General features: G+C 36.0%; 2 protein-coding genes and 1 pseudogene across 2 annotated transcripts; 2 read left to right on the forward strand and 1 right to left on the reverse strand.

Moving 5' to 3' along the window:
* Window positions 1-4,305: 4,305 nt before the first annotated feature.
* Window positions 4,306-12,899, reverse strand: LOC149028475 (transmembrane emp24 domain-containing protein p24beta3-like). The gene is made up of 4 exons (XM_089136989.1): window positions 12,598-12,899; window positions 5,583-5,769; window positions 5,200-5,307; window positions 4,306-4,609 (listed from the first exon to the last, which is right to left on the reverse strand). The coding sequence occupies exons 1-4, from the start codon at window positions 12,814-12,816 to the stop codon at window positions 4,476-4,478; spliced, it is 648 nt and encodes a 215-aa protein (XP_088993115.1). The 5' UTR covers window positions 12,817-12,899; the 3' UTR covers window positions 4,306-4,475.
* A 7,087-nt stretch (window positions 12,900-19,986) lies between these two features.
* On the forward strand, window positions 19,987-21,167 carry LOC149028476 (B3 domain-containing protein Os01g0234100-like; annotated as a pseudogene).
* A 2,741-nt stretch (window positions 21,168-23,908) lies between these two features.
* On the forward strand, window positions 23,909-24,803 carry LOC149028477 (early light-induced protein 1, chloroplastic-like). The gene is made up of 2 exons (XM_089148556.1): window positions 23,909-24,163; window positions 24,262-24,803. The coding sequence occupies exons 1-2, from the start codon at window positions 23,987-23,989 to the stop codon at window positions 24,604-24,606; spliced, it is 522 nt and encodes a 173-aa protein (XP_089004682.1). The 5' UTR covers window positions 23,909-23,986; the 3' UTR covers window positions 24,607-24,803.
* Window positions 24,804-27,256: the final 2,453 nt, after the last annotated feature.

Consider the following 27,256-nt stretch of genomic DNA (forward strand, 5'->3'; position numbering starts at 1 on the left):
CCCATTTTATTGAAGAGAGATGTGCATAGTAGAAATTGTATGGTATTTTTGATTAATTGTCATTGTTGGCAATCTTAAATGCATAGTGATAGTTTCTATCCAAATAAAAAAATGCACAAAAAAGAAAAAAAGAAATGCATAGTGATGGAGAGTGTCTGGTACCCTTTAAGAAAAGAGTGGATAAGAGAAAAAGGCACATTATCTTTTATTAGGAGTGTATATAAAGATTGGAATATCATTCTTTTAAGAATAAGTATAATTCCATCAGAATGGTAAATTGTCTTTAAGCATTTTTAATCGATTCAAAACTCAATATTGCATGACAGCCTGCAAGTCAACTTTCCTGTGACTAAAAATCAGGCATCATAATGTCATAGAATTTAACTTAATTTCACTTGGGATTAGTCCCACTATCCACCACAAGAAAAACAAATACTTGAATTATCCTTTTATTGGAATAAGAAGTTTGTATTAAGAGAGTAACTAAATAAGAGGATAACAATCTATAGTATGGTTTTCTAGTAACATCATTACAGACAATAATATCCAAACCAGGAGGTAACCTTCCTTGGGCAAATTGTATCTCACTCGGAGCTTGGAGAAACCTTGCAAATAAATCTGCTCCTTGGATCAACTCACGGATATGGTGTGAAATGAGGCAATTCCTACAACTCTGTTGAAATGTGCAAATGCCATCAACCAAATAATCAACATACCAGGGAACTCTATGGGAACCCAAGATCATAAGACTTGCCTCGCGAGAATCAAAGCGGATTTTAATACTTAGAGCACCACTCTGTAAAGCACGTTCTAAACCTGCCTTTATGGCAATCAACTCCATAACTAATATTCGGTCCTCATGGGTAACCGGCAATAGCAAAGATGATAGCACCATTGTAGTTCCGCTCCTAACAACCATAACCACCCAATCCTTCTCGCACAGAGCCATCGCAGTTCACGCATAACCAGCCAATGTCCGGAGGTTCCCATTTCAATACTTTAGGAACCAAAAGTTTAAAATTGATTGCAATGCCCCACTTATTGAAAAAGTCTCTATTTCGAGCATTATCGGGACAACCTAAGAGATGCTGGTGAAGCATCGCTGAGTATCCATAATTATTTATCTATCGAACGATGCTAATGCTACTGTGACAATTACCTTGAAATATGTGTTTGTTCATTTCCTCCCACAACCTATAAATGCAACAGCAGAAGGAAAATTTTCTAAAGCTACAAATTATATCATTGCCAGCAAAATAATCCACTGTCCACTACAATTCTTCATGCCAAGAAGCTTTAGGCTGTAAAGAAAAACCATTGAGAGAGAGGATTGACTTCCACACCTCATTTGAGAAGGCGCAACAAAAAAATAGATGTGACTCAGATTCAGCTTCATTACCACAAAGAATTGTTCCACGTTGCGATTACCATCTTGCTGGGTAAACGACCAAGGGCGGCTAATTAAGCAATGAAGCTGAAGCAAGGATGACAATGAGAACCTCAGATAAGAGCATGCTAAGGGACTTTAGGCTTTGGAAGGCAGTTAACTTCATAAGTCGAAGATAAAGAAAAATGCCCATTGCTGCATGGGGCCCAAACCACTGAGTCACATGAGAGTTTTGGGTAAAGCTTAACCTTGAGAATCATTCCATCTGATAAAAAAAGGGAGATATTAAAAATTTTCAATCAACGCACTAAACAAAGCAAGATTATCCCCTAAAAAAGAATGTGTCTCAATAATAAGATTTGCTTCACAAAACTGGAGGAAGATTTGATTGCGAAAAAGTTTCTAGTACATTGATTCCCTTTTTTTTAATGGCTCAAATGGTAGTTAATCTGGCTCCGATGTAAAGAGTTCTAATAAGAAGATGTGGAGGTTGCTGTGGCTCTTAAATTTTTATATATATAGAGTTTGGTTGCGAAGGAAGTAAAGAGAAAGGATGTGATTTTGGTTTTTTTTTTTTTTTGGTAATTTTGATCCCATATAATTACATAAAGCTACACAAATTTAATATCATAGTAAGTAACTTTTATTATTTATTAAAATCAAAGGAAAGAGAAGCAAAATAAAATAAAATCTCATGACGGAATATGCAATAATTTGGAATTAGTCATATAACCATGTAAAGTAATAAATACAAATGATCAAAAACGTTTCTATTTTTAATATGAAAATTTGCATTTCCCACTTAATTCCCCTTTTTGCAACCAAACAAATCCTTAGGATGCAGTTGGATTGAGGTGAACAATGTTGTACACACAAGTTTTATAACCTATCAAAAATTATTTTAGAGATAGACATCCCAAACATGTTTTTTAATACGAAATGTATTTCACCCATGGAAGGAAGTTTCGGTGAAATATCGCTGAACTTGGTGAAATTTTGCCTCGATGAGGGGCAAATAAATCCCCCACCTAAACAATATCTACACTTTATTGGTGAGAAATCGGTGTTTTTCGCAATATTTGGCTTTAATATTGATATTTTGGCGAAGAAAACCAAAATTTCGTTGAATTTTAGGTGAATTTTCAACTTAATTTTTCAGTATTTTCTTTTTCTCCCCAAAGTTTTCTCTTATATTTTTTGCATTTATGTCTTATTTTCTTTCAATCTTCGACATCTACCAATAGATCTTGTTACATTTTTTACGGATATAGTATTGTTTTTACACAGATCTTGAATTTGTGTGGAGTTTTTTTCATGAAAGGTAACCATTATTCTCTAATTTTTATTTATTTATTTATTTCTTCTTCTCAAAATGCATGTTATAATGTTATTAGATGGTTATGAAATTAAAATATGTTAAATACCATGAGTCAATCTACGAACTGACGGTGTTGGAATTTTTTTGCAAAGTAATTTATATAGTTATTTTCGTAAAAAATTGTATTTTCTTACATTGAAAATACTTACTTTTTTGTATGAATATATGTTAATAGAAAAAATATATGTGAAACTCCATAGACCGATCTATAGACTCACAGAGTTGGAATATTCTTCCACCCAATAAATAATTTTTTTAAAAGAAATTATTAAAATATTAATAAAAATATAATAATTATAAAAAATTAGGGAAAAGGGTTTTAAAAAATATAAAAATTTATGAAATAGTTATATAAGCGTTTTCAAGTGTGCAACTCATGTGGTTTCATTGCCGACAACTTTTTTTTGCCTAAAAAATTTTAAACGTTCATTTTATATTTTAAAAGATAAAAAATTGATAAGTATGTACATAATTATTTATTTGTATAGAAAAAATTATTTTGGTATTGTTCATGACTTATGCAATCATTTTTTATATAATAGTTATCATGTTTGACAATATGACAAGGATTTATTCACAAACTCTGACAACAAGTGTTTATCTCACTTCATTGAGATTAAGTGGATATATCATATATGTACCTGTTCATGTGATTATAGAATCTTTACTCTTCTCAAGTCTGACGCATATGGTGAGATCGAATGGAGACAGCTAGATGGATATTTTTTTTTATTATTTAGGGTCAAAAGATGGATATTTGATAATGTATCAGACAATGAACCTATAAACTTCAAAAGATACACTGAACTGAAATTATAAAATTTTGTTCCTCCCTTTAGATATAATTATGCATTTTCAGTCAAATCATGCACTTTCATAATGGGCAGTTTGGTGGATCGTAAAATATTTGAATGTGGATCATCTTTCCTAACGGAGAACACCCTGTGCTCTTCCGATGGCTCTACAACCACAAGCTATGTTAAGCCCACAAGTTAAAAATCATAAAATATTTTTAAAAAAAAATCCATCACCTTAAAATCCTATAGGCCCCTCCTATAATTTGGGGTCAATAATTGTTGAAGAGTACAACGTCTTAATTGACATCAAATTAGGTTAGACACCAAGTTTTTATCCAAAATTACTTAAAATACCCCTAAAAATGGGAGGGGGGGTCGAAGTTTAATCGAAATTGGGGAAAATTTTGGCTGAAATTTTGGCAAAATTCGCCCATACGCAAGTTCCGCCAAGGTACAAACCGGCAAATTTTGCATCTTGATCTCACTCATTAGTTACCAAATGATTTTTGCATTTTGATCCAATATGATTTTTTTCTATTGATTTCTGAAAAATAGGTAAAAATAAAAAACGAAAATCATGCCTAAGAGAGCCTTAAGAGTTCATATTTACCCTCTAACTAGGCTTGAGTCAGGTCAATTAAATGGGTGAAGCAACCAAAATAAATTCATCACCCTCATCCTCCCCCCCATAAACTGGAAGGAATAAAACCCTTACCCTTAACCTGCATACGAAGATAAGGTAAGACCAAGCAAAATTGGGCGCTCTCTAATCCCTGTTGGGGAGCAAGCATGAAAAACATCACTTAATTAGATAAGTTAATGGTGAAGGATACATTTCTCTGGATTCCTTGAGGATGAAATCTACAGAAACATACAAGTTACACCACAAGAGAGGGGGGGGGGGGTGCTCAACTCAAACCCGGTTGTATGCGACTGACTTGTTAAACAGGCGGCGGATGTAAACCACTTGTAATGCGCTCGCCGTACCCAGCAGAAGGTACTCTGCAAGAGTGTAGAAAATGACACGCTTTCGGGTGCTCTCATTGGCTGCAGGGATGACAAGCAAAGATCCTTAAGCAACAAATAATGAACAAATGGATAGAAGAAGTTACAAGTTTATCACATAAAGAGGGTTGGCCTAGAAGCAATTGGTTCCACTTGTTAATCATCAAGATGGGAATACCAATGACATTAGATCTACCCCAACGACTCCAGAAACACAGAGAGAAAGAGAGAGAGAAGGAGGGGAAGGATGCACAGTGGTGGATGTTAAAAGTTGAGATGACTATCTGATTCTAATGTTATATTTTTCTGGAAAATCAGGGCAGAATGCATCTAGAAACCTCAGATGAACACCCCACCTCCTGACAGTAAACAAAAGAAAGCATGTCTAAGAATGACAGTTTACTGGACAATCTATATATGGTAATAACAGACAGGCAGATAGATCAACTTGTTCCCTCATATGTGCAATTGCAGTCGCCTACTTTGCTAGTGTCCTTTGTGACATAGATCTTGCATACTATCGAGAAAAGAGACCATTGAAGATGCAGATATAAAGAAGGGTATTTAACATTATTTACAGAAAATCCTTTTTGAATGTCATTAAAGGCAAGAGACAGAAACAAACGGCTTACTATGACGATGTCGTGCATCACGTGCTTTCAGGAACTTCTGCTCAGCTGTAACAGACTCCAAGGCCTCCCTCAGCTCTGCAATTTTGACATTTATGGGGTCCAGATGTTCTGCAACAAATACCCAAAACAAAATCAATAAAGAAAGTGCAAGAAAACAAAATTTTCTAAAACTCAAGTATCTTATGTGAACTTGGGAGGAGAAATCATGAGAAGCAGCAGCAAGATGGATCCATGCTAAATGTATGTAGAGTATTCAACAAGTCCAGCAACCCTTTTTGCACAACCTGACCTCAAACCAAGATAAAGACGATGGTTGGGATGCCACAATTTGAAAATTATAGCAAATCGTGAATACTAAAAAGGATGAAGAGGATTGAACTAACCATCCTTGGCAAGATCATGCTCATTGGGGATATGACCAACGTGTATGTAGAAGGATACAGTCTCAGGTGTTAAAAAGGGATTATGGAAACAGAACTTGTACATTCCACTTCGTGGTGCTTTGAACTCAAACTTCTCCCCTGATGAACCCTTCACACTGCGCACTACATTGCCAGCAGGCGATGTCACCTGCATGAAGTCCCAGTGATGCAACATATCAAACCAATAAGCTAGAGATAACACAACAATTCACTCTAAAATGATAGCTTGTGCAATCCAGAGAATTTCACACACATACCCAGAAAACAATTTGTCTATCTACCCATACAAATGACATATATTGATTGGAAATACCACAAAGATACACACATAGAAGCACGCAAATTGATAACAAATTACAAAACAGGCTTAACACAATGTACCCAGTCTCAACTGTTTGACCAAGGAAAGCAACTCAGGTGTTTGGTTTGTCCTATTTCTGAACCATGATTGCATGATCTATGTTTCTAGAATTCAAGTGAGACCATTGAATACAATCTATACTATCTAATTCAAGTATGAAGAAAATAGGCAGACTGCAGAAATAAAGGGTTTTGCAATGAATAAACTTTCAGAAAAGAGAATAAACTTTCAACCATATCAAAACCACAAACAACAATAGTAAAATAGAAAAACACCACTGAGGTTTTGGTTATAAAACTTGACATATGGCAAACCCAGACCTTGCATATCGATCCGACAGTCAAAATTGCCACATCATCTGCCATGTTGCTGAACTCGTTGACTGGGAAGAGAAAGCTTGTCTTATGTGGAGGACATTGTAAAAGAAGGATGTAACTAGTGCACAAGTAATGTTGTACTGTATTTGAATGATCACAACAGTTTCCAATCAAGATCTTTTCACAGGAAATATATTTCAGATTTGACAGACGAAGTATGAAACATAATTCAGATGTGAAACAGGGCTGAAACCTAGAGCTATATCACAATGAAAATAACTTAACAGCAGAGGCAGAATAGCTCTTCAAAGTAAGGGAAGCACTAGGATCCAGACTGGAGTTAGGGTGAAATGTAGATCACCATTATGAAATGAGAGAGTTACCCTGAAATCTTATAGCAATTAGATGGCAGATCTGAAGAGCAACTGAAACAGAAAATGGTGACTAGCATAGGCTTGCTATTGACGAAGGAACAATATGGGGGAATTGACAAAGCAATAATAATAAGAAAATAACACCTGGGCTTCACACCGCAAGGTGGATTGATTAGATCAGACACCAACCTACCTCGATCAAACACAAGGTTGCTCCATAGAGAAGAAGAGCTAACAAAGCAACTTTGACTTCAAATGATGAATGAGTTATCCACCCTCTTACATAAGTCCCTTTATATAGTCATTTTAAAGACAAACATTAAATACACCATCCAACCACTAGCTCACATCCACACAAAAAGCTCCTTTAACAATGAGTTCCTTATTTTCAAAATACAACCCCTTTTACTAACTTTGATGAATTTCTCAAGTACTAGACCAGGGCTTAGGTCTAGCCCATGAAGGTCATCACATGTGCACTGACTTCAACCTACTAAAGCAGTTCTAGCCCATGAAAGTCATCGGCTGATTTGGGTCATATCCTTGGCCATTGATGGGCTTGAACAATTGGGTTTTTTCTTTCTAGTATACGTCTTTAGTTTTGCATCAACAAAGCTACCACATTTAGCAGTGTCTAGGGAGGGTCAAATGTAGGCAGCCTTACCCCTGTTTCCAGATGTCATGCCAAACAATCATTCTCCTTACCACAGTAAGGAAGGAAGAATGGATATGGAGCTAAAAGATGAATTCATGGTTACAAATTCTTTTAGTTAAAGTCCTTCTAATTTGGAAATGTCAAGATCAAAGTCAAGTCTTCTCCCGTGATTCCCTCTTATGGAAATCTTCTCCAAGAGAGACTATCACAGTGAAGGATGGAAAAGTTTGCATTGGAAGCCAATGATAAATTCAAGGTTTTCTTTTTCTTTCTTGTTTGACCGCTCCCAAAAAAGTGCTTCTCTTGCAGATGTATGATATATACAATTGAATATCACTAAACTATGAATAGCTTTGATGTTGCTTGAATTATATGAGGGCCACAAACCATGATCTTAAAGCAGGAAAACTAGGTAGGGGTTAGGGTCAGGGTACAGGGTCAGTATGCAGGGTATGTCGAGTTAATATAGAGAAGAACATATGCTGAAAGTTACAACTAAATCAGGGGGTTAAATCTTGAGTTGTGGACGATTCCTAGTAGGAATAGGACTGAAGGATAAAAAGATAATTTCAAGAAATCAGCTGGTCATATAGCAAGCAGATTCAAATGGATTTGTTAGGATCGTATGGAGATGATATAGTTCAACAGGGATGAAGATCTGATGGTTGGATTGCACTGGGTAGAATCTCCATGAAAAATACCTTTTCTATGTTCTTGAAGATTAGGTAAGAGAAAGTGCAAAATTCAAATTTAACTCACTGTAGGCACAGTCCTTTTGTTTCCATTGTTAATTTAAAAATAATAATAAATAAATAAATTCTAATTCCACAGCAAAAACCAGGAGCTTGGACTTGAGACACCAAACAGCAACAGCTCTGTTGGACTTTAAAGACACCAAGGAACCAGCAGCAACTTGGATATGAATGCCAAGAAGCTAATACTTGGACTTTACACACCAAGGAATCAGTAATTGGGCTTTGGACACCAAGTACAATCAGCTACCTGGACATTAAACACCAGAATACACCCTCTCACAAAGGAAGGAAGGCAGCAGCCAAGCTCACAATCAGCAATTCTAATAATCAAATCCGTGTTTAATAATTGGGCCTATAACAATTTTATATATAAAAAAACTCAAAAATAGACTCCGGTAAGAAGGAATAGCCCGTAACCTAGACCTTAACCCGTCAGATAACTTAAACTAGCTAGGAAATTATTTATGTGCTAATCACATGCAAACTTGAATTGGAAAACATAACACTGTTTCAATTGATCTAAACCAAAACAACTTAAAATAAACTAAGTAAATAAGCTATTTTCGTACTCAACTTAATTACCCATAATTTAGGTCAATCAAATTGGCCAATTACATTGGAAACCATCCAACGAAAGCCCAACCCATACATATATCAACCCAAGGTTGTTCCCTAATAAAAGGACTCCTTGGAGCTCAATCTACATCAAACTTTGAACTACTGCATTAGTAGTCTGGACTCTGGGCTTCTCTTGGTTAGAACCAAAGAAGAGTCCCTCTTCATGACCTTCACAGTTAATCTATATGTATTTGCAATATTGGCAACATTTCCCCATGCATTTAGTCTTGAAGCTACCTTCCCTTCCTTCTCTTCAGGGTATCTTGACCTTATGCCTAGGTTCTACACATCAATTTATGATTCACTTGAAAGAGGCTTCATATATTTACCACAAAACTTCTGCATATTAGTTTTCAGTTTAATTTGCTAAAGCTTAAAAGAAGCAAGATGAGTGCCAACTGAAAGAGTCAAAAGAATATGGTGAATTTCAACAATAAGGTTGAAGAAAATAAATGTTGCCTTTTCTAATCCACTTGAAATGCCAAAAAGGTCCAATAGACCCAATAAGCACTCACTTTACAGGAAATATTATGGAAGCAGAGAATATATTCCATTTTGAAGCACAACTACCAGTGAATCTGCACATATCATTACACTGCTCACTATAAAATCTGTTGATCATCCACAAGTAAGTCTCTGTGATAAAGCAGGGGACTACATTTCCTTGCACAAGTCATGGCCAATAACTACACAAGAACAGGTTGATCACGTGGAGCTGCTACATCGATTTCATCTTTGTATCTATACTTTATGAGAGAAATATTTCAAGCTGATTGAAATTGGTCCAGGAAATAAGCAGGAAATAGAGGGTCATTTCTAACTGCCATTCTTGTCAAGTGATCCAGCTTGAGTGCCAAAAGCATAAAGCAAATGAGAATAGGAGAGGGAGGGAGAGTGAGTGTATCAAGTTCAAGTACTTGTTAAATCTTACAGTATCTTCAAAGCATCAAATCAATCGTATATACGTATATCTGTATATTAGTATATAGTTTTACACAACAATTTTAATGGGCAAAAAGTGGGAAGAAATTTTTTTTTTTTGGTTTGAAACAAAAACACAACTAAGAATATAAAATCATTTATTGATTACTCAAAGGGAATTAAATGAAGTATATATATGAATTATTTTCTTTTCATCAGTTTATACACCATAAATGAGAATCACACAATTTATACTCAAAGACTAAAAACATTGTGTGAAGTTCAAGGTTGAGGTTTTTGGGGGGAAGACAAGATGGTTTTCTTTTCTTTTCCTTTTATTTTTTTATTTATATCATTTTTTTTTGGGGGGGGGGGGGGGGTTGGGGAGGTGTTTAAAAGAGGGGAGACAAGTTGGATTTTATCATCTCAAGTGCTCATCCTCCAACTTCCCTCAAAGCTCACTGTAGCAACATGACATGTGGCTACTTGAAATCCACTGGTCACTGCTAAATCCTAAAATCTCTCCAAAACTAATCTAAATCTAATTCATAACCCACATGTCTCTCCATGGATTTACCTTTCACTTCCTCTCTCAACTATCCTCTATTTCTCACCTTCTCATGTGAACAGAGTCCTTAGTCCTCATTATTCTCTCCGTCAGAGTTTCTATCAGAAAAAGTGGGAACGATGGATTCTACTCTCTAATGACATTCAAATTTTCAAAATCCCAAAATTTACATGATACAATATTACTCTGTTGGAGTTACAAAATTTTCCACTAAAGAACAATTTACTTGATTTATAAGCCATGAGTCATCAGCAGAACAAAGACATGCAGGACGATTAAAAATCTAAAACAAGTGATACTCATCTTCTGATAATATACAAAAATCGAGAACTCTTTTCTTCTCTTTTATCTTTTTATATGTAAGGGAATTTGTAGAACTCCAACAACTTGAATTCTATTGACTTAAATATTGAAATTAACTACTGATCCCGTGTACTAGCATTGCCCCCATTTTATGGACTCATAAATTAGACCCATTACATTAGTGAACCCAAAAAATAAGAAGCCCAATGTCTATAACACCCACCCACGGACCAAAACAAAGTAACCCAAGGCCAAATTGACCTACTTGGACATTCTGAACTGCATCATTTTTCATTCACTGCTCGATCATTCTTAGGCAGAGAGTGGAAACTTTTTATTTGTATTTAGATTTTCCTTCCGACTGACCACAAGGGAGTTTTATTATTTCTTTCTATCATTAATAACAATTCTTGTTAGAGATACTTATCCACCTACAGAAAGAATAATAGCTTCTTGGAGATATGAGACAGAGTAGTTGGATCAAGGTCGCAGCATGCAAGAGGGTGACTGATGATGCACTACAGCAGCTTAGGTTGCTTGTTTCACTGAAGTCACAAATTTGACAATGTGAATTCACGTTTTTATTTCAATTTTTTTTGTCATTTTCCAAATGCAAATTTATTCACATTCTCAAGCTCAACCATGGATCCACAACCTGACAGCAAGTTCAACACCTTCAGTCAACCCGCAAGCATTGTAATTCAAGAATGGGCAGCGAAACAGATCTAATGAATCTGCTTATGTGGGGGAGGGGTGGGGCATTTGGGTTTAAGGGGTCAGTATCCTACATGAATTGTAAAGAATGCATGTGAAAATTTTTGGAACCAAAAAGACTGCTTCGTTTTTTGATGAGCTTGATTCTGGATTGTTAATTTTGAATAACAAAAAAGAACCAAACAAACAAAAAGAAAAACTAACTAGAACCAAACCATAGCACCACAAATGCACTGTTTCTTCAGATATAAATATAGGAGAAAAAGTGGTATCTAAGTTGCAAATTCTCAGGTGCTAATATAATAATGAACATGCTATTTTTGTTCATATTTAAAAATAAAAGAAAATGCAGTAGCTGAACTATCACACACTTTATTATCTGCTACTCCTCTAGAGCCATATTGTAAAGTTGCTTACAGTAGTAATACTACAGTCTAGACTACAATCCCGACACTAATAGAAGAATATAAAAATTGAGTTTATCAAATATAACTTAAAAAAACCATACAAGGAAAAAAAATATAAGATGCATATAACAGCAATAAACATTATTTTCTCAATCCCAATGCTAAAATTAGGCAGTGTACTGCCTCATTAACATCTGTTCGAGAGAAACCAAAAAGTTACATACCATGGTAAGGTTCCTGTAGGTAGAGCCTTAACTATATCCAAAGGCATCAGAGGAATGAAAATTAATGTTAGTGGTAAACATGAACAGTGCTAATAATGACCACAACAGCAGAACCAAAACAGCTTCACTTCATAGAATGGGGAAACCGTTGACATCATAGATGTTGAATTAGGAAATAACCGCAGCTAAAGAAAAAAGTTTCCATACCTAAAGTTCACATATCGCCCTACCTAAAGAAGCAGAGGTTCATAATAGTATTGAAAAAAAAAAAGCACCTGCAAAAGGAGCAGGCGTTCAACAGCGCCACCCTTCCATTGTGGAAAGAAAAGCCCCATCCAATACTTCAGAAATATTCTCAGAGCTTGCTACCAATGACGTATTAACCCATTGTTAACATGCCAACCTTTACTTTCAATTTGCATTTCAAGCGTCAATCTAGATTATCAGAACGGTCCCTAAAATCCCAAAGATGGTTTTTTTTTAACATTCGAATATTGTCACATAACAAAATTAACAAATGACAACCCAAAATTAAAGGAAGTTTTCATCTTTCAGGAAAGATTATAAAGGAAATTAAATACTTTTTTTTGGGTCAGAGAAATTAAAGAAATTGAAACCAGTAGAATAAGTTGCCACTGGCACCGACTAAAAATCAATTCAATAGCTCGTTGAATGAGTCAATCAATCTACCCAAACTAATATTAATAATAATAATAATAATAATAATGAGGATGAGATCGAGGCATGCAAAACTCTTACAGCCAGATCAATGCCGGGGTGATCTGAACTCCAGAAGATGTCATGATCAACAACAACAAAGTTCCCAGAAACAGTGTCGCCTTCATAGAGTACATATTCGTACACGCATTCTGTATCGCTTACAGTAATCGACAGAGCGAATAGATGGCTAATGAAGCTGAAGAGAAGCCCTAGAAATATAAAGATCCTTGCAGATCTAAATCTCCTTCTACTTTCCATCGAATCCAATATTCAATCTCGTTTTATTCTCTTCTTTCTTCTTCGTAATATCTGAAGTACCTCTAGTAACTGAGATTCAGATATGTTTTTAACTTTTTATTTCTGCGGAAAAGTTACTAGGACAAGTAACCGGTACGGTACAGTTTTCACTTTTCCGTTAACCCTATTGTCGTGTACCGAATTGCATGCGGTTCAATTTTCACAGTTCCTAACCGGACCAGGATCAACCATCCCCAAACCATGGAGCCCCGATTTCGATTTTTATGCGATGATTTTGAATTAGGTTAATTAGTGTTGACCCTGTAGTCATTTACGTAATAAATCAACCTAAAATTGCAAGGATGTAAATCGATACGCTATCAATAATTTAATACAATGCCCAAAATTGATATCTTCATTTCCATATCAACATTTGCATACCAATACCATATCTTATGGTACATGATAAGTTGATTTCATGCATATTATTTTATATGATTAATTAACTATATTTCCATGTATTTACAATTGTTTTATATCAATTTACCCTAATATAATATAAAATGAATATGTTGCACCATTTCCTTTAATTTCTATAATTTTGGTGATTTTTTATATTTCCTAACAATTCTAATCATATTTTCTTTTCGTGGAATTTATCTATTGGTCGTCCTGGAGTCCTCATCTATTTTAGGATTTCAGAGAAGAAAATCTTAATAAAATAATCTTTGGTGTCTTCCTTTTGATCATCTTCTCGATGTCATTTGTCGTGCGTTTTGAGAGCTTCCTTCTTTCTTTCCCGTGGTTTCTTAGATCTCTGAGTTGTCAGATTCATACGTCAAAACACTCCTTGGTTAAGTCCGTTGATCAAACTCCGAGTTTGGGCCTGTTTGGTTACATGAGCCGGAGATTTCAAAAATCTAGAAATTTCAAATCTATAGATTTCAAATCTATAGAGTTATAATTCTTAAATTAGATGTTTGGTTGTGGAATGAAATTTGTGGATTCATCCTAAAAAACTATTTGATCGACGTGATTTTTATGAATGTGCAAATGTATAGCTTTATTGAAATCTCTGATTTCACCCCTTACCCATAAATCTGAGTTTTTAGTGTAAAGGTGGAATCTCTGATTTCATGAATCTATGGATTTTTACAACCAAACGGGTATAATTCATCTGAATCCGAGAGTTCAAATCTCGGTCATGTCGGCCCTTAATTAATCTATAAAGGAGAGCAAACCGGGGAGAGGGGGGGCGGTTTTGGGAGCTTTGGAGGAGCGGAGAGATTAAACCGGAGCGTTGGTTGGCTTTGGAGATCGAGCTTGGGAATAAGTTTTCTTGATCTTCTTCAATGTTCTTGAACTCCCCATGTTTTTTGTTCTAGTATGAACTAATTTAGTTTTTTAGGGATCGGTAGCCTATCTATGAATTCCCACTCTTGAATTCATCAATATAATTTTGAATATTGTTTCATTTGATTGAGTTTTTACTTCATTCTTCATGCTTTTGATTAATTGGCCACTAATCAACCGATTTGTTAATCATAATGATCGAGGGGGATTTATGTGTCTAGTTCATTGGAGTAAAAGCCATGAATTACATGTAAGATAGAGATATACTTACATGGTTTGTGTAGTTGTTCAGGGAATCCATAGAGTTTAATGATTTCTCGGTTGTTGTAACCCACATAGAAATATAGTGAGTTAGCATTGAGGAAATTCTATTAGTACTCAGAGAGACTAGTAGATAGGGAGGGAATCTCATCAATCAGAAAATATTTCTCAAATTATAAAGAGGGATAAGATGGTGGGAATGCTTAGTTATGGTGAAATCAGACCCCTAGGTCTTTAGCAATTAATAATCTCAATTTAACTTTCAATTTGCAATATAGTCTAGAATAATTATCTTCCTTATTATTTGTTCAAATAAAATTGGTATAATTAATTTGGTACTTAATCTATAGTCTTCGAGGGATCGATCTTTTATCATTATATTACTTGTTACGACAGCGTACACTTGCGTTGTACTTTTTCACCACAGTACATTTCGTTAAGTCATGGTTTGATAATTCATAATTCTTAAATTATTTATAATGTCTTGTGATTTTACAGTATTACCCTTAATTACTGGTCTCTAATTTTTTTTTTATAATTTTATATTGTTAACTGTGGAAAATTGGATCTAAAGAAAGCATACGATTGTTTAGCTTGGGAATTTCTAGAAAATGTATTACCGCAGATGGGCTTCTTAGCAAAATGGGTAAATCTGGTGATGAAATGTGTAACGTCAGTAACATAGGTCAACGGTGCATCGATGAGTGAAGTTACTCCATAAAGGGTGGTTTGTCAGGGACATCCAGTATCCCCTGCACTTTTCATTTTGGCAACACAAGCTCTGAGTTGTATCTTGAGTAAAGCTAAAGTGGAAGGGAAAATAGCCCACCTTCTCTTTGCAGACAATTGCTTGGTATTCTCAAAAGTAAGCATTTCCCAGGTTTGGGAACTAAAGAGATGCTTACAGGTGTACTGTGAAGCAAGCAACCAATGTATATATAAACCATGCGAAGTCCCTCATCACTTTTAGTCCAAAACTCCCACAAAAATTCGTAGTTGGTTCGTAAACCTCTTTAAAATTAAACAAGGGTCTGGGTTGAGCAAGTATTTAGGACTCCCTATGGAAATTGGCCAATCAAAACTCCAAGTGTTCAGGGAGGTGGAAGAATTAGGGGTGTCAATTTGCAGCCCGAACTGTTAAAAACAAACCGCACCAGCCCGTTATAGCTCGAACTGAATCTTAATCAGTTGTGTTTGAGCTGAGGGTGGCAAAGCCCGCATCAGCCAAAACCCAATCTGCATCCCATTATGGCCCATTTTATTGTTTTACATTAAATATTGTTTGAATCATCATATTGCCACTAGGTAGTTGCTACAAACTATTAGAAAAATTGAGCATGAATTCAAAGATCAAATAGTCATTCTACTACTTATAAGGGACAATTAGAAGGATTAAATATGAATGCCCAATTGAATGTACCAAGTTTGTTTAAATTAAGTAAATATTTATCCTATTCAGAGGTATTTTTTTGCATATCAAACTAAATACCAACCTAAAAAAGAGAAGGATTTCATAGAAGGGGGAAAAAATCAACATTATCACAAAACAGGAACCTAATTTCAAGACAATCAATCATAGCACAAGTTGGAATTTAAAAGGGTTTTTGGTTTGAAGATTTGTTTAAGGAGGACTATCCAGTAAAGCCTAAGGAATGAACTTGCAATTTCTATGTTACTACTTATTGTCTAGGTTCTTGCTTTCTATAAGGTGGGTGGGATTTCTACACTGTGGAATGGCTTTTCACATTTTTAATGGAAATTTATTAATAACAATTTTGCTTTCCATAGAATTTTGGCTCTTGTTGCAGGATGCTCAACTTTTTTTTTTTTTGACATACCATAAATTGTTAGTACAAACCGTTAGTTAACTTGAGTATAGACCGTTAACCCAAACCATTAGTTAGCCCAAACCCAAACCGCACTAAACTGAAACTTGCCTGAAACTGTTATTTTGCTAACAGGCCAGTATTTGGGCTAGGTGTTTTTGAGTCCGAAACCATTAAGCCCAGCCTGAAAACCACATAGTTGACATCCCTAGGAAAAATGAATAGCAGTCAAGGTAGTAGGCTGGAAACAATCTCTCCTTTCTCAAGCTGGCAAAGAAATTCTGATCAAATCCACGGCTTTATCCATGCAAAATTATGTGGGAACTCACTTCAAGCTACTGTAACTCATTCACAAACAAACTCGAAAGCAATTATCTGCATTCCATTGGAGGGACTCTCAGGGATGTAGAAAAACTCACTGGATTAGCTAGACTCATCTATGTCGTTTAAAAGAGAAAGGTGGATTGGGTTTTTGAGATCCAAGTCTCCAAAACAAGGCGTTGCTATGCAAGTCAGCTTGGTGTCTATGGAAAAAACCTAAGTCAAAATGGGCATGTCTCATGAAAAAGATATACTTCCCTTCATCATCCTTTCAAGAGGCAAAACTTAGGAACATGCCATCATGGGCATGGCATAGCCTGATTACAGGAAGAGACACTCTAAAAAAAGCATTATGTTGGTTGATAGGTAGGGGAGACCAAGTGAAAATCTGGTAAGATAACTGGTTGCTGCACACACCAGAGTTAAGAATTTCAGGGGAAAGACCGTTGAACTGCCCGTTGGAGTTTGTCTTAGATCTGATTCGTTTCCTTGGAATGGAGTGGAACCTCACTAATTTACTTCTCCAATGGTTCTCCTCTGTAGATATAATCGAGATTACTAAAATTCAGCTACCGATTAATCAGTGCGGAGATTCTCTTTAGTGGTTGGCATCCAAAGATGGGAGGTTCAACATTAAATAAGTGTATCGTCTACTCTCCAATTTGCAGGATATGAGACTTGCCTGTAAGGCAACATCCTCCTATCAACATTGTTGGGACCTTGTCCCTTCGAGCACTTGGAAAGCTATCTGGAAGGCACCCAAAAGTACGAATTTGTTTTATGGAAAGCTACTACAAGAGGTCTACCGACACGAGAAGAACTTCAAATCAAGATTCCTAATCTCACCCAAATGTGCCAACATTGTGGCACATCAGATGAATTAGTCTCGCACATTCTCATCTCCTACACTTTTGCTTTCTTTTGCTAGAGCCCTATGGTTTGGAAGCTCCCTTGGCATTTGAACATATACAATTATACAAGGTCATTTCTCGGACTACATAGCTGCTTGGGCCTCTATTAAAACCCACTTTACAATGAGAGACAAGGAAACCATTAACTTGACTACCTTTCTCTGTTGCTACATGTGGAAGTCGCGGAATAAAGAATATTTTGATGGAGTTATTTCATCACCTTTTGAGGTGGTCAAGAGAGTTGAAACAACATTGGAAGGAGTTTTGGGAAGCTCAAATAGGTGACATGCATACAACATTCTGACAGAGTTGCACGCAGGATAAGATTCAGTACTGGCATGCACCTCCAGCACCGTATATGAAGCTAAACTATGATGCCTCATGGGTGAAAAACAGAGGGAAGCAGGGCCTGGGATATATCATTTGAGACCCCCAAGGGAACATTGTTTATGCAATTTCTGAACCCGCCTCCTTTCTATCTGTCCTTCAAGGTGAGGTGATGGCAGTGCATCATGGCTTATTAGATGCATTCTAGACTCCATGCTTGTCCTTCAAGGTGAGGTCGAGTTTATTTTGGTGGAAATGGATAACTCCATGCTTGCTTCACCATTACAGCCTCAAACTAATTCTATAGCCCCTTTAGAGATATCCTCCATTATTGGAGACATTCATATGTTAACAGTTTTTTTTCAGAAAGTTTTCTTTTGTCATGTAACCAAGGATTCCAACTTAACTGCGGATACCTTGACCTAGAGGACAGTGTCCTCAGAGTGTAGGACCAATTGGTCCATATCCTCGGCATGGTAAGTCAATGTATGTAGCATGGCATCCATGTCCCCACCTCACTCTGAATAAAGACTGAATTACCAAAAAAAAAAAAAAAAAAAAATCAAATCTTGATGTGTATTTCTACAGAATATATGTTGATCAACAATTCAATTTCTGGTGAATCTATCACTATATCCACAGTGTCATCATGCAGTATTTATACAGTATATGCTTAATTTAAACGGTATTTGGATTTATTAAGTTTGGGACCTATTGGAATTAAGCACTTGGCTGATGGAAGGCCACCACACAAGATCTATTAGACTTAAGAAACTAAATGGTTTTATGAACATGTTTCAAAAGGATGGTGGTTTAAATCCACAAAGATTCTCTTTTGATTCATTATAAGTTCAGATTATACATCATAAACAACTTGGTAAAATTAATTTCACTTCAAGTATATGTAACCCTTTTTAGTTAATTATCAAATGCATACTTAATAAATTTTGTCATTTGATTTTGCTGCTCATCAGATTTTCTAGGACATTAATAATTTATAATAATGAATTAAAATTAAATTTATTTACACAATATTTATTGATTCATCATATTAGTATTAAATTATGTGCAAAAAATAGAATGGGTTCATGGGTACTGTTTTTATACTTAAGATTGTGGGATAATATATTTTAATGCATTTTATAAAATAAAAATTATATTTTATTTTATTTTATTAAAAAATTATATTTTAATCCATGGTTATGCACTTAGTGAAAGTTGGATTATTAGACTCTAAAATCCAAAATTAGGGTTATTAAACAATTATTTTAGATGATTGAAACCAAAATTTGAGTTAACCAAACAGTTTTTCAAATAGATTCAAGTACAGACTCAGGCTCTTTTTGGTATCAATTATCATTGTCAATTATGAGAAATTTTCATTATTTTAAATTGTTTGGCATCTATTCTGAATTTTATTTTTATTTAAAATAATAGAAAAACCTCCAAAATCCATAATGAACTTTTTGTCCATTATGGATTGTGATGAAAATTTCATTATCTTCATTTGTGTAAGTTTACTTAAAGTTCTATAAGTAATATGAGGGTAAAATAGTCAATACACATTCTTTTATAACAATCATATTTTTTCCTTCTTTTCTCACTTGTTTACTATCATTTTTAACAATTTTTTATTTTGAAACCAAACTTATTTTTCATTTCATAATTTATTTTCGATAAAATTCACCAAACCATTTTTCATTCTTGACCAATAATGAATTATTGTACTTATTTATTTTAAATAAGCATAATAGAGAATGAGAATTGATACCAACAAGAGCCTCAGTGTAACCAAACAATTTTTTAGATAGATTTATGTTTAAGACTTAGTGTAACCAAACAAATTTTCAACTAGATTTAATTCTTAGATTCAGATTAACCAAACAATTTTTCTATGGAGAACCAGATTCTGGAGAACTAGATCCTGTTGCACTTGGATTGCAAATCCAAATTGGATTCTATGGAATCCAACAACCAAACGCTTGCTAAGTGTTTCGAAATCACTATTGATCTTCTTCTGGTTGTAGTATTTGATTGTTGTCAGTTTCAGTTCTTTTTTGGTTGTTTTGTTCAAGTACTGTATACCAATGTAACAATCATGCCACCCTTAATTTATTTAAATTTGCAAGCGAAAGAGAGCAACAAACAATTGTTTTGATGCATCTTACCAACAATATTCATTTATAATTGTAATGGAGCCAGCTAAGGAGGTTCAATCAAACCTAGAACCCGGAATGCCTAGTTTGGTGAAACTTGTGGTTCCCTCTCGTGTTACTCATGGCTTTTGGCTGGTGAGCTCAAACACCTTCTATAATTTAATGCATAAATCCAAATGTTTGTCTAATTTAGTATCTATATGTTTTTGTTATAGGGACTTCCCAGTTGATTCTGCCAGTCCCATTTACCTAAAGAAGATTGTTGCATTACCTTAGTAGATCATAATGGGAAAGAACACGAAACAAAATGCCTCATTGAAAAGAGAGGATTCAGTGCTGGATGGATGGGATTCTTTATCGAGCACTATTTGGTTGAGCTGTTGTTTTCCAACTTATCCAAGCTACCCAATTCAAGGTGATGGAGGGGATTCTCTTGCATTTGTAACATTGAGCTTATAATTCTACCTGTGCTGATAGTTAGGATTTTTTTTTATCATAGGTCTATATTATAAGGGACAATGTTTTGGCTGAAGTTGGAGCACCTTGTCTACCTAATTCAAATACAATCCCACTGCAAATAGTTGGTGGCAACTCAGCTAGACTTTTCTTGATATTTTGGAGACAAGGCTAAGTTGAGTTGTTCTAAAACTAGTCACCAACTGAAGAGCAATTTGAAAATGAAACTGAAAATTTTGGCTCAGATGTTATTATAGACTCTCAGCTTCCGCAACATGTTCGAGTAAAGTAATATGAACTTGTTACAGTCAGAAGGGTTTCTTCCATGATAATCTTCTTAAAGGCATCAATTGTAAGTTAATTGCTGAAGTACTTTCTGAAATTGTAAGTGTGGCTGATGCGATGCGAGCTTGCAATCCTATCACTACCTCTCTGAATGACCTTGAGTCTTGGGACTAAAGCTTGAAAACCGTTGAAAAACTAGGGATGAATGTGGGATTTTTACGTGCTCGACGGCATCTGATTCTGAGCCTCACCAAATCAAAAGGAGCAATGGATACAAAGATGTACGATGAAGCTAGGATCAAAAGGGCTTCTCCAGAGGAGGAGATAAAAAAAAATCTTGAGATGAAATTAAACTTATGGAGTTAAAAGTGACTCGTTCAAATTATGACAAACAAGTTGAGAGTCTGAAGTTCAAGGCCGAAATATATGAGAAAAAAAAAAAGAAGAAAAAAGATGAAGTTCCCATCAAAGGTTAGGCTCCTTTGGTCATCATGATCTAGTTTGTGAGTACTTAGAAACAGATGCAGTCATGGAATATCAGTTCTTACGAGATTGCCGTATCTGCACCAAATTTTATTGGAAATTTTGTATATGTACTTATAATTAGAAAATTGCAGATTTAACTTCCTTTCAGGCCAGGCCATTTGTTTTGCTTTCTTTATTTCCGGCTGGTATACGCTTCAAGGGTCTATGGTTCAGACAAACCTGATCAGAAACTATTCAGAATCTATATTCTACTATTCTACTTTACATAGTTAAGCATACCCGTGGTTCAGTCTATTCTAATTTGGGCGAAACAAATAATAAATCATAAGTTCTAAATCTATATAACACATCATGGTATTTGCAATTCCGTGATTTTTTTTTTTTTTAATTTTATTTTAGTAAATGAACTTTCATTAAAAGAAAGAGCAAATTGCACGGGGTTTCAATCCTCGGCGGCGCTCATCCGAGCGGGCATCCAGCGGCTGCTCTGGATGAGCGCCACGTGTTAGATAAAAAAATCTGAACCGTTCAGCATTTTACTATATATTTTCCCTTTAACCCGTTCAATAAATCCGGTTTGAGACCAAACAGGATTATCAACCCGCTTCATCGGTTCACCCATGTTCATATTAAGGCCGTGTTGAACAATTGCACCGGCTGAACCAGCTCCGCCTCCACCACCAGCACTAACAGTAGGAGCAGTTCCACTAATTGGTTGAAAAGTTGCCGGAAGACTTGTGCTTGCAGGTTTGTAAACTACAGTTCCATCCGAACTGAATGCTAATCTCATGTTAGGTATCCCTAAAGGCTGAGAAGAAATAGGACTATTCTGAAGACCAACACCGAAAGATTCTCTAGCCGTCATGATTCCGGGCTCAGATCTAGACATCATGTAGAGCAATTTGATATCCTTTTATACCATAAACCCTTAAAATTATCATAAAACAAGGAAGCACCTACTGGATCAAACCATCCGAAATTTCTATTGGAAACCGAAACGTCAAATAAATTAAAGTCGAAATCTATGGATATGTAGAGAAATGGCAGTGATTTTGCTCTGAAGCGTGAAAATCATCACTATGAAGCAAGATGGTTACTGAAGAACACTTGACTCTAATGAGAAGTTCCACTGGAGGAAATTCAAAAAGCTTTGAACCAAAATTTTAAACGCTAAATAGCATAAACCACCATCGAAAACTTGAGATCCTTGAATTTAAATAAATTTATCCTGTACTACCATCCTCCGGACGGAAGAACTATTCATAACCTTTTTGTCGGAACGCCAACACTCCAATTCTTTTTGGGGCTTCTTCTTGTTTCCCTAGAAACCGAAAGATTGCTTCGGCCCCCGCTTCAATTCGTTCGTCAGTGGGTTCCATCGAATTCCGTCGGGAAAGGTTCACTTGGAACTGTAAGCCTTGCTTCCTGTGTCTCCGATGGAAGGGTTTTGCAGTGGTCTACTAAAGTGAGGTGAAATTGATAAATAATCCCGGTTGGTCTTAAACCGGGTTTATTGAACGGGTTAAAGAGAAAATATATAGTAAAATACTTGAGCGGTTGATTTTTTTATCGACACGTGGCGCTCATCCGCCGCGGCCGCCCCCCCTGGCTGCCGCTAGGATGGGCGCCGCCGAGGATTATAACCCATTGCATTGATACCCAAAATAGAGGCCTTAAAGCACTAACACCCAATTTTACGTTTAAAAAACAGAAAGACCCCAAAATTGGATTTTCATTAAATATTTTTGTCAATTTATCAGTAAAAACAGTCAAAATACTATTTATTATAGGAATATTTTTAGAATAAAATAAACACTGATTTAACTGTTTTCAATGATAAATTGGATAAATATATCTAATAAAAATTCAATTTTAGAGTCTTTGTGTTTTTTAAACATCAAGTAGGGTGTCAGTGCTTTAAAGCCTCCATTTTGAATTACAGTACAATTTGCTCTAAAAAGAAATATTTGAGACATAGTAGTGGTGATCTTGCACCCTCCATTACACAATGTTTGAATTATCTATATAAGCATTAGTCTTTTGATTACCGTATAAGCAATGGTCTTATCAACGTAGCCGCATGAGAGTTAGCTTAAGACCATGATGGTCGGTAAGGCTGCATTTGTTTGCTTGAATAAAGGTGGAGTGGAAAAATTCTTGAAAAAAATGTAAATTTCTTATTTATTTCTTAAATCTCAAAATGGTAGATTGTTTGGTTGCTTGGGGTGAGAAAATGAGAATGTGGATCCTGATATTGAGTTAAAAAGTGAAAACAAGCTACAGTTTATATAAGACAAGATGAGGATCCGTCGCATCTGTGCTTGATGTTTGGACCGACCATACTCGAAAGTAACTCCGTGTAGTTGACGGATGTTTCTTCGTCCACGTCTCGAACACCCACTGTCACCATGCACAAGTTGAGAATGTGCATTGCAGGAAAGAGAAAGACAAGGAACTGGTGACGATCCTAGACCGACCTAGCCACCTACCTATTCTTAAAGTTTCAGCTCCATTTGCCGATTACTAGGAAACCACGTCGCCCTCTATTAACATGTGATTAAAAACCCCTCCATCGTTCACATTTTGAACGTATCATAGTGAGTAGCCTTGGAGTGTAACGTGGAGCTAATAATGTCCACAACTCGTGCTAGCTAGCTACTCCAACTTCTCCCAAAGCCCAGAGGGGAACTGGGAAGGGAAGCTCTATATATACCATATAAGCTGAGAAGAGAAGCTCATCAAATCAGTTCCTTCCTTGCTTCTTATACACTTATCTTTCAGACCATCTTTGTTTAAGAGATCCGATCAAATGGCAACCTCTGCAGTAGCTATGCAAACTACCTTGACCTGCTCTACTGCAACTCAATTCGCTCACAGATGTCGCTCAAAGGCATTCCTTACTAACACTAACTTGCCAAGCCTGCATAGGAAGACTGGCTTGCAAGTGCGGTGCATGGCCGAGAAACGCCCTCAATCACAAGCTAGGGTATTACTAACCTTCCTTAAGTAGCTTTTCAATTACTACTCTGGATTGTGATCTGATGGATGATACTTATTATGTATGTATAACGTTTAATTTTACAGGAGAGCACCAAGTTGGAGGACGTGTTGGCATTCAGTGGACCAGCACCTGAGAGGATCAATGGAAGGCTAGCCATGGTGGGGTTTGTGGCAGCGTTGGGAGTAGAGCTTGCGAGGGGAGACGATCTGTTGGTACAGTTGATGAACGGAGGGCTGCCGTGGTTTGTAGGGACAACCGTGCTATTGTCCGTGGCGTCGTTGATTCCATTGTTTAAGGGAGTAAGTGCAGAGTCTAAATCGGATGGGGTGATGACGTCGGATGCCGAGATATGGAACGGTAGGTTTGCGATGGTTGGGCTTGTGGCTTTGTTCTTAACCGAGTACCTCAAGGGCGGTGCACTCGTGTAGATTTGCTGTGCATGTTTGCGCCTTGCGCATGCCTTGCGCGCGGTCTTCTGTTTTGTATGATAGGTTATCAACTAGCTAGCTACAAGTGTAAACATGGATGCCTCTACCAAAAACAAAAAAAGAAAATTGTAAACATGGTTACATATTATTAATAAAGCCTGCTAAGGAGGGGAAGGGGAGTCCTTTTTATACTACTATGATGATGGATGGTTCCCAGTTTTTTTGTCATTGTGTTTCACTAAGACGAATTTTTAGTCCAATCCTCAACCCCAGTACCCTAGTAGCTCTAAAAATTTTCCTCTCACAGCGCGTCTGATATAAGTAGACCCAAATGATGTGTGTTAGGCTGACCGTGAGAGAGCCTTTGGAGGTGTGGAGGTTTTGAGTAGAAGATCTGAATTAAGCAGTTCCTCCTATTAATTAGTTCGCCCTAATTCTACATAAACACTTTCTATATGAAATTTCCATCAACGACAACCGCTGGGATAAAAATGGGATATTGGTTAGGTGAATAGGTCTTTCTGAATTTGTTCACAATTACTTCGGCATATTGAAACGTTAGGATTATTCATTCAGCATGAGTACTTGAGCTTATTTAGCTGATGGACCCCTTGATGTTTGTAGGTCTTACGCACAAGGTTTCAAGGAGAAAATTATGATTTCTACCAAAAAAAAATAATAATAATAGAAAAAGAGAAAATTTTGATTGGAACAAAATCCTGTAAACTGAGATGGACAAGTTGACAGCAAAACATTGAGGTATCCCTGCTCAACTACCACTAGCTAGTAGCATGGGTTCTCTGTGATAAGGTGATAGATACGTGGTCCCAATCCTTGCTGATTAACTGTCTTTTTATCGTTTCTGTTGAGAAGAATGCTATGAAAACAGTTGGGTTTTCTATACGTGGTCCTTGACGGAAAAATATTCTTCTTTGTTGTGCACAATTCTCAGCGGTTTATAATAAGATATATATATAAAATGATTGGTTGAGAAAACAAAGGAAATACAAGACTGTTGAGAATTTTTAAAATTTAAAATTAAACTTTTAATCTCAACCAATCATTTGGTACAAAAATGCACTACTGTGCACAACAGGGGAATCTTTTCGGTCCTTTATTGTACCTTAATTATTTTTATTCTCCTTTACCAAAAAACATTTATACTTGCATAAGATAAGCTAATGGTCAGGATCTCTCATATATCTGTGGGTCGAGGTCCTCTACCCCAGTATTTCGTATCTTTAAAATTTTGAATTTGGGTCATCTCCCCTAACAAATGGTACTTTTTTTTTCAATAACAAAATCATGTGAGGCTCATAAAGGAAAATTAGTAATAATAATTTAAGAGGGGTGGGATTTCTAATGGTACTCTGTGGTCTATATTCTTGATCGATAAGAGTCTGCGCTCCCCATCAAGGTCACTGATACTACTATAAAAAAAATTCCTCTCACAGCTCACCTGACATTGGTTAGACATTGGTTAGACTGTGAGAGGAGATTGCGAAGGTACAGAATTACTAAGGATAGAGGATCTGAATTATATCTCCACCCCTCAAAACCTCTACCCATCATTATAATCCCACACTTTTTAGCTTATGTAAATTGAAGGTTAGACCACTCATAATAACTAGATCAAGACCATGATATTATGCATGTTATGCTAGCCCATTGCCGGGCCATAACATGCCGTATGTAATTTTTCAGATGAATACATTTCCTTCTTTTAGCCATCAAAAAGAAGAAGTTTTTTTTGTTCTAAAAAATTATTCAATGTCAACAGAAACAAGTATTCTAGGATTTTATTTTCATGTTGGGTAAACCTCATACAACAACATAAGTAAGCCACTAGAGAGGGTCGAACCCATGATCTTTTTCTTGAGAAGTATAAGTCATTGCTGTCGAAACAACTCTTGATGGTCGATACCAACTTTCATTCTACCAGCTATTTCATGTTTCATTTTGTCGTATTTGATATACCATACTCAATCCATGTCTATATCGTCTATATGAATGAATTATGTTTATCAACAAAAAAGTTACATATTAAAACTCCACTTTAATTTTGAAAAGTAAAGACACAACTAGAGGAAAAGAAAGAGTTTATAGTGAAAGGGGAATCTTGAAGAATTGATGGAGAATATGTCTAATGAAGAAGAGTAAGTGTGGTCTTTTCAACTCACTATAGAAAAGGGTATAATGGCCATTATAAGTGTACAACTCACTATTCTGACGAAATTGAATTTGTATGTTTTTCAAACATAAAATGTATGAATGTCAATGTTTAAAGGCCTCTATTTTAATACTGTTATTCCCAGATTGACACTGAGAGGGGGGGTGAATCAGTGTCTTCAAAAATTCACCACAATGTGATTGGGTCTACCAGACAGTGTACTACCACTCTGCAATCAAGGCACTCCAATATATGCAACAAAGAAAAATAAACAAAAACGCAATGCACCAGAGTTTACGTGGTTCGGCCAAATTGCCTACATCCACGGAATAATACCCAACCTAGGGTTTCGTATATTACTCAATACACTCTTAGATATTTTGACTGCTACAACAGTCCAGGAACACCAATCCCTGCTTTAGTCTAAAATGCAATTCAGACAAGGGCACCAACCCCAACCCCCTAGACAAGCTCCAACTT

The sequence above is a fragment of the Hakea prostrata genome, chromosome 1 (genome assembly GCF_041222555.1).
Source record: "Hakea prostrata isolate BN-2017 chromosome 1, UWA_Hpros_2, whole genome shotgun sequence".
NCBI classification, from domain to species: Eukaryota; Viridiplantae; Streptophyta; class Magnoliopsida; order Proteales; family Proteaceae; genus Hakea; species Hakea prostrata.